Source organism: Penaeus vannamei, chromosome 10 (assembly GCF_042767895.1).
Source record: "Penaeus vannamei isolate JL-2024 chromosome 10, ASM4276789v1, whole genome shotgun sequence".
NCBI classification, from domain to species: domain Eukaryota; kingdom Metazoa; phylum Arthropoda; class Malacostraca; order Decapoda; family Penaeidae; genus Penaeus; species Penaeus vannamei.
The window spans coordinates 21,729,501-21,739,500 of NC_091558.1; the positions used below are offsets into that span (position 1 = coordinate 21,729,501).

The 10,000-nt window shown below is 43.5% G+C and overlaps 1 protein-coding gene across 1 annotated transcript; it reads left to right on the forward strand.

Annotated features, from left to right (window-relative positions):
- The first annotated feature begins 864 nt into the window (after positions 1-864).
- Positions 865-8,467, forward strand: LOC113808846 (homeobox protein Nkx-2.8). Its single transcript, XM_027360341.2, has 3 exons — positions 865-961; positions 1,636-1,720; positions 6,251-8,467. The coding sequence occupies exons 1-3, from the start codon at positions 953-955 to the stop codon at positions 7,150-7,152; spliced, it is 996 nt and encodes a 331-aa protein (XP_027216142.2). The 5' UTR covers positions 865-952; the 3' UTR covers positions 7,153-8,467.
- Positions 8,468-10,000: the final 1,533 nt, after the last annotated feature.

A 10,000-nucleotide genomic window follows, 5' to 3' on the forward strand; every position in this document is an offset into this window, starting at 1 on the left:
GTTTTAAAGACAATTACGCTGCGCCCTATTCATTTATCCGTATCTGTATCTGTTTTCCGCTCACAGATAATATCCGAATACACAAACGCGCACAATCATGATATATTCAAATTGAAACATTGAATGGATATGAGGATCCATTCGACAGCAGATAATGGAAAGATGAAATTAGGCATAGAAGGCATGGTTTATGCTGCCGTGGCCTTAATGGTTGATAAAAAAGCACATTATTGTTACCGACGACAAATATAAACACGTCTATTTTCTTTGCTCCCGAGTCTACACTATACATTATGTTTCGTGTTCCTTGAGGGCAGAAGGTGTGGTCTCTGGCGTGCCTCCACTGCCGCGGCTCTCACGCACGGCCCAGTTGGCGCCTTCGGTAAAAGCCTAGTGATGTTTTTCATTCCACAGGTAAGAGCTAAGTGCAATATATTTTGATTACGGGGTCAATAATAGTGGTAGTCTGTCTCCGTCAGCCAATGGCGCCCTGCCGTCCCCCTCTCTTCCCCAGCTGTCGCTACAGATAAGTTGCTTGTATGAGGGGATTTGAGGTGTGTTATTTATAAGGGATTTACGCCCTCTTAATGAGGCAAAAGGATCGAAGTAAGTGTATTTAACGGAAAACATTTGGCTTTCCACCAGCGGGGTTCGCGTACTTTGCGCACCACTTATCCGGCCGACTCCTCTTCCCTCTGGATAATGAGACCATCATCCCCGCCCGACCAATCAGCGGCGCGCACGGCCTAAGCCCCGCCTCCGCCGCTCGCTCCTCCCCCTGGGCGCGGACCAATGGGGTGGGGCCGCCTAAAGCCGATAGCGCGAGGCGAAGGAGAGAGTGAGTTCAGAACTCAGAGAGACGGCATCAGTTGTGTGTCTTCCCCAGGAGTAATTTCCCTCAGGAGTACTTGCATCCCCACTCTACGGTTTACTCAGTGCCCATCTATCCACAATGATCACAGTAAGTACCGCCGATGCGCCTTCGGGAACGCCAATTTCCAGTGAATAGTGTCGCGGAGGGACTTGGCCGCTCTCTCGCTGAGCACGCCACATCGAGGCCGAAGGCGCCCGCCCTGTGGCCTCAGAAACAATCACTTAATATCCACAAATCCAACGTTGGCCACAGGAACCATGTGTGTGAAGTGCGCGAGAGAAAATGAAATGTATTTACGCATATCTACATGTTAGATACACTGAATTACGTGTATTGTAATGATAGGAATGTTTATTTCATTTATACATAGTGTCCGAAATATGTGAAATACTGAATTTAGTTTTTTTTTTTTTTTTGGGGGGGGGGGATGCAAGGAAATAATTTTAGTATATTTTTCGTCGTTAATTCTACTTAAAATCGAAACTTATTTCACCTAAAACCTTAAAGGAAACTTCGACGTATAGTATAGCGTCATTGATCTATGTTAAAAGAGGACAGTACTCAACCTCGCAACCTCTAATGGAACAATAGATAGGAAAATACAAACAAAATTACCAGTGAATGTAGCGAGACACTCCCTCCCCCCTTCTCCCACTCCCCCAACCTCCATAACATCAATAATGATAGTAATAATAATAATGATAACAATAATAATAATGATAGTGAGCGATATCCTAACCTTGGCTAACCTTCCCCTTCAGGTACAGGAGAAGCGACCTGCGCCGCCCCGTGGCTTCTCAGTCAGGGACCTCCTACAGCTACACGACGCCCCTACACCTTGCTCAGGTAAGCCCACGTTTTACATTCTTATTTTGCGTTTATTGTTTTTTTCTAGATACTGTGATTCTTGTACTTCGGGATTGGTCGACTGTGTTCGGTGGTCTGATGTGTATTTTTTTGAGTTGAGAGCGTTAAGTAAAGGGAATTGCAGCATATGTTGTGTGACGTTTAAAAGTGTCTGGGTTTTCCGCGATAAGATAATGATAGTGATGACGATGGCTAATGAAGTCGCGAAACGCGGTGGGTCAAAGCCGTAGAGTTTTCACACGTTGGGGGCTCGGAAAGCGAAATAAATCGTGTCCTCTCATTCTCTATCTCTCTCAATCTATCTATCTATCTATTTCCTCTATCATCCAAATATCACAATAACCTCCGATGTTCACACCAGTTCAAGGGGGTTCGAAATGGGTTCTGCGGCGCGGTGTTCAACGGACCCCGGATGAGGCGCGTTGAATGCACCGAAGGCGGTTTTGTGTGGCGGCGGCGACAGCGGCTCTCTGTTGAAGACGTACATACATATATCTTTAAAATAACATTAAAGACATTAATAATGATGATAACATTAACAGTAATGGCAATGATAACAACATTAACAACATCAATGGCATTAATAATGAGAACAGTAATGACATTGATAACAATAGTCATAACATTAAAGAGAAGAATAACAATAGTGACATTAATGACAGTGATATCAACAACAATAGTAGCAATCATGATAGCGATGTTGGTGTTAAATTGGACCGGAAAATGAAATAGATTAGAATGCATTATTTACAAAAAAGGCAAAGCGCTGGTTATCTATATACTTTTTACCGCATATTTTTTCTTCTTTATAATGATTTTTGATATAGTATGAAAATAATGATAATGCAGACCAAATCGTCAAATATGAAATAACGATAATGATGATACAAATTATATCGAAGAAAATAATAAATGTAACAATTATTATTGCATTGATATTATACTACTTGTAATAATAGTAAAAATAATAATGCTGATGGTAATGATGATGGCGGCGATGGTGATAATGAGGACGATGATGATAATATTAATAATAATGATAAGAGCACTAATTATGGACCAATAATAATTAGAAGGATAGTGATAATAAAAGTAAAAACAATGGTAATGGTAGTAATTTTAACAAGATGACGGCGATGACTTTAAAATGACGGTGATCATGATAATTGTGATGTTCACAATAATGATAATTACAGCGATGATATAATATTAGTATGTTTCACTTTTGTTATCTTTTGATTCTTATTTACAATGATAATAATCATAATTGTGGTAATGATGATAATGAAAATATGAATGATAATGGTGACAATAAATAACAGTAATAATGATACTAATGATAATATCATAATGATTATGATAATATTTGAAATTATTGTTGATAATTTTCTGTACTTTTGTCGTTAGAGCTATGAATATTATCACTGCTGTTATTATTGCATTATTTCAATAGTAATAGTAATAACGATTATTATCTTTTCTATATCTTTATTGTTATCATTATTTTATTACTATTATTAGCATTTCTACTATTATTACGATCGTCATTATCGTTATTATTATTATCATTATTACCATTATCGCCATTTTTCGCTATTATTATTGCTAACATTAATTTTATTATTGTTGTTGTTATTATCATCATTATTATTATTATTGTTATTATTGTTATCATCATTATTGCAATTTATTATCATTATCCTCACCAGAATTATGATATTAATATATTATCGTTTTTTTAAACATTTTATTTATACAATTACATGTTCTCTTTTCTCTTTGCCTTTTCTCCTTGACACTTTTTCTCTTCGCTTACTATCTTTATTTCTTTTTCTCTTCGTTCCCCTTTTCATTCCTTTTTCTTTCGCCTTGTTTCTCTCTCGAATTTGCTGCCCATTCCCGCGTCCCTTTTATTCTTCTTTCCATTTTCCTGTCTCATTCCTCTCCTCTTTTCTCCTCTTCTTTTCATCTCACTTCTTTTTTTCCTCTCCTCTACTCTTCTTATTTCTCTCATCTCATTTTCTTCTCCTTTCCCCTTCCCTCTCCTCCCTCCGTCCTTCCCTCCTTCCCTTCCTTCTCCTCCTTCTCTCCTCCCCTCCCTCCTCCTCTCCTCTTCCCCTTCGCTTCCCTCGCCCCACCAGAGATTAATTCCCCTCGTGTTTGGGGTTAAATGGATGTCACAATTAGCTTCGATAAGCTAATATAGACCTATTATAAGCAGCGCGCGGTGGCCATAGCCTTTCTCTCCCCCTCTTTAGCTCTCTCTCCTTCGTTTTCCCTCTCTGTTTCCTTTCTCTCTCTATTTATCGGTCGATCATTCTCTCTGTTTTCCCTTTTCCCTGTCTGTTTCCTTTTTTTCTTTCTCTATGTATCTATCTATTATTCTATCATTCTGTTCCTCATTTTCTCCTTCACACCTTCTCCATTTCGCTCCCTCATTCTCTCCTTCTCTATCTACCACTCTCTCTCTCTCTATTTTATTTGTTTCTTCCTTCTCTCCCTTATTGTATCTTCCTCTTTCTGTTTCTCTCCCTCTTTATCACCAAACCTCCCTTTCCTCCGTCGCTTCCTCCCTTCCTTTCTCCGCTTTCCATACATCCCTCCATCTTCCTTCCTTCTCCTTCTTTTTTTTTTACCTCCCTTCTCCCTCTCCTTCCCTCTTTCCTCTCCCTTCCACTTCCCATCTCATCCTCGTCCTTTCCCTCCCGTTCTTTCCTCCTTCCCTCCTTCCTCTCCCCTCCACTCCCCTCCTCTTCCCTCCCTTCTTTTCTCCTCCCCTTCTTCCTCTTCCCTCCCCTTCCCTCCCTTCTTGTTAGGGCCATAAATTACTTAGGGTAATTACTGGGATGCCATTTATATTTCCAGACGATCAGGTTGAGTATATCGTCAAACCCTGCATCGTCTCGCGGCTGAAAAATGAGGGAGAGGGAGAGGGAGTAGGAGAGGGAGAGGGTGAGGGAGAAGATGGGGATCAGGATGGGAGAAGAAAGAGGGAGTATGTGAGGGAGAGGGAGAGGGAGAAGGAGTGGGAGAGGGAGAGGGGGAGGGAGAAGAAGTGGGAGAGGGGGAGGGAGAGGGAGATGCAGAACCTGTGGGAGAAGATGGGGATAAGGATGGGGGAAGAAAGAGGGAGTAGGTGAGGGAGAGGGAGAGGGAACTGCGGATGAGGGTAAGGTAGACGGAGAGGTAGAAGATAAGGGAAAGAGATAGCGATAGACAGAACGATAGGCAGGAAGACAGACAGGCAAACAAAAAGACACACAGCTATCAGCCAACTAAAGATATCAAAATCAAAGTCTCTCTTCCCAAAACGCCGATAAACGCGTCGTTTTCGACATATCACAGGCGTGGAAGCAAACATCAAGGTCGTGTATGTAAATAAGCCCCCTCTCCCTCCCCTCTCTGTCTCTCTCCCTCCCCCTGGCTCTCTCCCTCTCCCTCCTTCCCCTCTCCCCCCAAAATAAGAGGCTCCTCCCCTCCCCCTCTCCCACTCACCCCCAACCCCCCCCTTTGAGACGCCCCATTACGCTCGTTGCTCGCCACTATCACAGCCGGGCATTTTCCGCTTCGTGGCCCGTGGCGAGGCCTCCCCACGCCCTCCCCCTTCCCCTGATCTCTCCCTCGCGGTCTTCGCCCTTTCCACCTGCTCCTGATCTTTGCCTTACTTCCCTTTTTTCTTATCCCTTTCCCTTATTTCCCTTTTCTTTTCATGATCTCTTCTTTCTCTTTCCTTTTCCTGGTCTCTCCCTCTCTCCCTTGACCCTTTCCCTGATCTCTCCATCATGTTCCTCAATCTCCCTTCTTCCCCTTTCTTTTTTCTTGATCTCTTCCCTCACGTCCTTCTCCCTTCCCTCTTTTCTTTTTCTGATCACTCCCTCACGTTCTTCTCCCTTCCCCACACCTCCTTTTCCCCTTTCCATTTCCCTGCTGTTCCCTAACCCTTCTTCCCTATTTCCCTTTCTCTCCTCCGGCCCTCCCTTAAACCCTCCGCCCTCTACTGCCCTTTCTGTCCCTGAGATAACGTTGCCCTTGTCCCTCCCTTGATGATGCCTTGCCCTGTGCTTGAGGGACATCTTGTGTTAGTCTCCGAGGAAAACGTTGTCCCTTAAAGGAAGTTTGTCCCTAGTTCAGAAGGTGGTTGGTCCCGCCCCTCTGCCGCGTGATAGGCCTCGCCCGCACCTTCGGCCAAAGGGCATTATTTGCCCTGTAAGAAACCCCACCTTGAGCCTGCATGTTCTCTTCCTTCTCATGCCTCTCCTCCTCCTCCTTCTTCTTCTCATTTTTCTAGTTTGATATTTATATAAACGATAATTATCGTCGACTGATCATTCGATTTTTCTAAAACTGGAAATTATGGGAATCATTGATCGAAAAATGTGCTTCCTTTAAGTTTATTCGATTCATTTAAGGTAGATTTACAAATTCTTTTGCATTGCGAATTTAAACATTCTTTTGATGCAATACTGGTGTGTCCGAATCCCTCGATGCTGACTTCCCCTTCCCCCCCAGACCCCGCCGACGAGGACGGTGCGACAGAGGCGCCCGTCAGCCCCTCCGGCCGCGGCGTGCACGAGCCCCACAGCGCCGTGCAGGCAGCGGCCGACTCGACGGAGCAGGCGGCCGCCAGCCTCACGGCGCCGGAGGAGGACATGGAGGCCTTGGAGGTGGACGACTGCACGGAGGAGGACATGGAGGCGACGGGGCGCAAGCGCAAGCGGAGGATCCTGTTCAGCAAGGCGCAGACCTACGAGCTGGAGCGGCGCTTCCGCCAGCAGCGCTACCTGTCGGCGCCCGAGCGCGAGCACCTGGCGTCGCTGCTGGACCTCACGCCCACGCAGATCAAGATCTGGTTCCAGAACCACCGCTACAAGACCAAGAAGATGATCCGCGAGCGCGGGCTGGACGGGCCGCTGCCGCCGCTGGGCTCGTCGCTGGGCTCGTTCTCGCAGTCGTTGCGCTGCCTCGCGCCCATGACGGGCCTCGGCCGCGGCGACGCCTCCATCTCCTCCCCGGCGCACAGGCTGCCCGAGTACCTGCTGCCGGGGGAGCGGCTGCCCGGCCTCGAGTGCCACGCGCCGCCCCTGCTGCCCCTCGGCCTCCCGCCCGCGCAGTTCCCCGGCCTCCTGCCCTTCCTGCCCGTGTGCCCGTTCCCGCCGCCCGCCCTGCCCGCCTCGCCGCTGCTCACCCAGGCCTCCAGCCCGCTGCGCACCTCGCTCGCCTCGTCGCTCTCCTCGCCCGCCACCTCGCTCGCCTCCACCACGTCGCCCTTCGTGCCTCCGGCCCCCACGTCCGCCGCGGAGGCCTCCCCCGTCTGCTCCTCCTCCAGAAGCGTCGGCGCGTCGCAGGAGGTGAGCAGAGTGCTGTCGCTGCCGCGGCCCAACTCCCTCCGGCTGGAGGGCGTGTGCTGGTGAGGGCGCGCGCCGCCCAGTGAGCGTTTCGTGCAGTAACTTCCCTGAAGTTGATCAGGGCGAGGAAGTTCTCGGCGGCGGCGATGGCAACCCGCCGGCGCCCGCGGAGGCGACGCAGCGTGACGCCCTCGCCAAAGGACTCGCGCCAGGGGACAGACGGAGACGCCCGCGGCGCGACGGCGCGAAAAATCCTCCGAGGGAAAGGGAGAGATCCGCCGTGACTCGAGCGCCGCGGCGAAGGTCGTGGCGCCTCGCAGAGGACCGGGACTCGAAGTGGGGGCCGCGGAGGACTTCAGGAAGGAGGGGAGGGGGAGGGGGAGTTCGGACCCCACAACCCACCCAACCTCCCGCCCGCACCTCCGCCCCACGCCCTCGCTCCCCACCCTGAACACGCCTGCCTCTCGCGGAAAGCAGAGACAGACAGAAAAATAGTGTTCATCCAGTGACTGATGTCCTTTGTGCTTTCAATTGACCTAAGCCGGATCGCGAGGTCAAGCAAGGTCAATCCTAGGTCACGGCTGTGTTGTTCAGTGCCCGGCGTGATTCCAGTGACGATATGTGAGAAATTAAGAAAGAAAGAAAGAAAAAAAATCACACACACGATATTTTGCAGATATATGAGATATCCAAAAATAAAAACGCATTTTCCACATTTAACGGCAAAATATGGATCCCAAATTTTACCAACAAATGACAATGAAAAACTAGGAAAGAAGAAAAAAGTTATTAAAACTTACAACATCCGAAGGGGAAAATACGCCTCCCGGTACTACATTCACGAACGTACCCTTGGGGGAAACAAACAAAAAAGTCAGTTTGTTATGTATTGGTGAAAAATATATATCCCAAATATCTGTCAAACTGCGAATATATGATGAAAATTATAGTTGTGACTTAAAACAGCAGTTGTAATTAAAACAATAGCTGTGAATCTAAAAAACAGTTGTAAATTAAACCAACACGTAAATCGAACAGTTTTTAAACAAAAAGTTATAGATGAGAAACAACAGTTGTAAATCAGTTATAAATAAAAAGCAACTGTTGTAAATCAGTTACAAAAAACAGTTGTAAGTAAAAAAAACAACAGTTGTAAATGAAAACAACATATGTAAATAAAAAACACTTGTAAATAAGAAAAACAACAGTTGTAAATAAAAAAAAAACAACAGTTGTAAATTTGTGATGAAAATATGGAACTGAGGGATCCGGTCATAAACAGGCAATAATACATACTTTCCGTTTTTTGGGTCCATTTCTGTAGATATTTACGGTGGTACTGTTTCATGTGCAAATGTATGTACAGTAGAGTCTAAGAATGTTGTAGATTATTATTAATGATGTTTTAAAACTTATAAGGCGATTTTTTACTTTCCTTTTTAAAGAAACAAAACGGTGTTGATGAAAATATATACATATAATTATTGATTAATTACATTGATACATTTCTTAGTTATATTTCTAATACGAAAAAAAACAATAATTGACATAACAGATCGAGAGAAAAAAATATATTTTTTAGAAATTTGCCGAAAAAATGAAGTAAAAAGACATAAAAAACTGAAATAGAATCAAATAAAAATATGATAATTTGATATGAAATGAATACTTATACGGAGAGTTCAGGCTACAAATGCACTTTGGCAAAAGTAAAACAAAGATACATAGACATTTTATAGGCGGGTATATGATAACGATATCAATGTTCAAAATAATATCGCAATACTACCGTATTGTAATATTACTACTACTACTACTGTTACTACTATTACTACTAATACTACTACTGCTACTACTACTACTGGTAGTAGTACTACTACCACTGATACCGCTACTACTACTACTATAAATATGACAACCACAACTTCCTTTACTACCACTACTACTACCAATACCAACTAACACTAGCAACTCTCCTACTACTACTGCAACAAATGCCGAAGATGAAAATAATGATATTCATGATGACGGCAATAATGGTAATGGTAGTCAATAAGAGTAATAACATTGTTTTAATGATAGTACGGACAGTCACAATTATTACAATAAAAGTTGTCTGTGATAAAATGATGATCTGATAGTAACATGACAGTAGTAAAATCAGCCATGATGAATATTGATAAAGTAATAGTGACAATAATGAAAGTGAGAATGGCACAGAAAGATAATAACAATAATAATAGTGATTATGCACAAAGAGGAAAAAAATGATACTGACACTGCAGATATTTCTGTGTTGATAATGATAATAAAAACCATAGTAATCATGATTTAATACTATATAACTAAGCATTAATAGTAATGGTAGCAATGTTTAAAACAACGACATCTAGAAGCACACAGAAAGCGCATACCTCCGCCAAGGCAATAGGGTCACTAATGCAATAAAAATATTCACGCAAATAATCACATTAAAATCACCTCTTTCTCAGGGACACAGAAGGCGTCCGGGTTTCGCTTTCTCGCAAGGCCAAGGGATCCTTTGAAAAAGAAGACTTTAACGGCATCTGAATTGGGCGAAGACGCACCTCTGGTAAAAAATTCATAAAAATATGTTCATAACTTTGTGTTATCCTGCTAACCAACTAATGAACAAACTAACGAATGCTACCAAAAAGATATCCTCTTTGGTGGAAGTAATAATAATATCAATAATAATAATAACAATGATAATAATTATAATAATTATGATGATAATGATAATGATCATAATAATGATGATAATGATAATAATAATGATAATAATAATAATAATAATAATAATGATAATAATAATGATAATGATAATAATAATGATAATAATAATAATAATAATAATAATAATAATAATAATAATAATGATAATGATAATAAT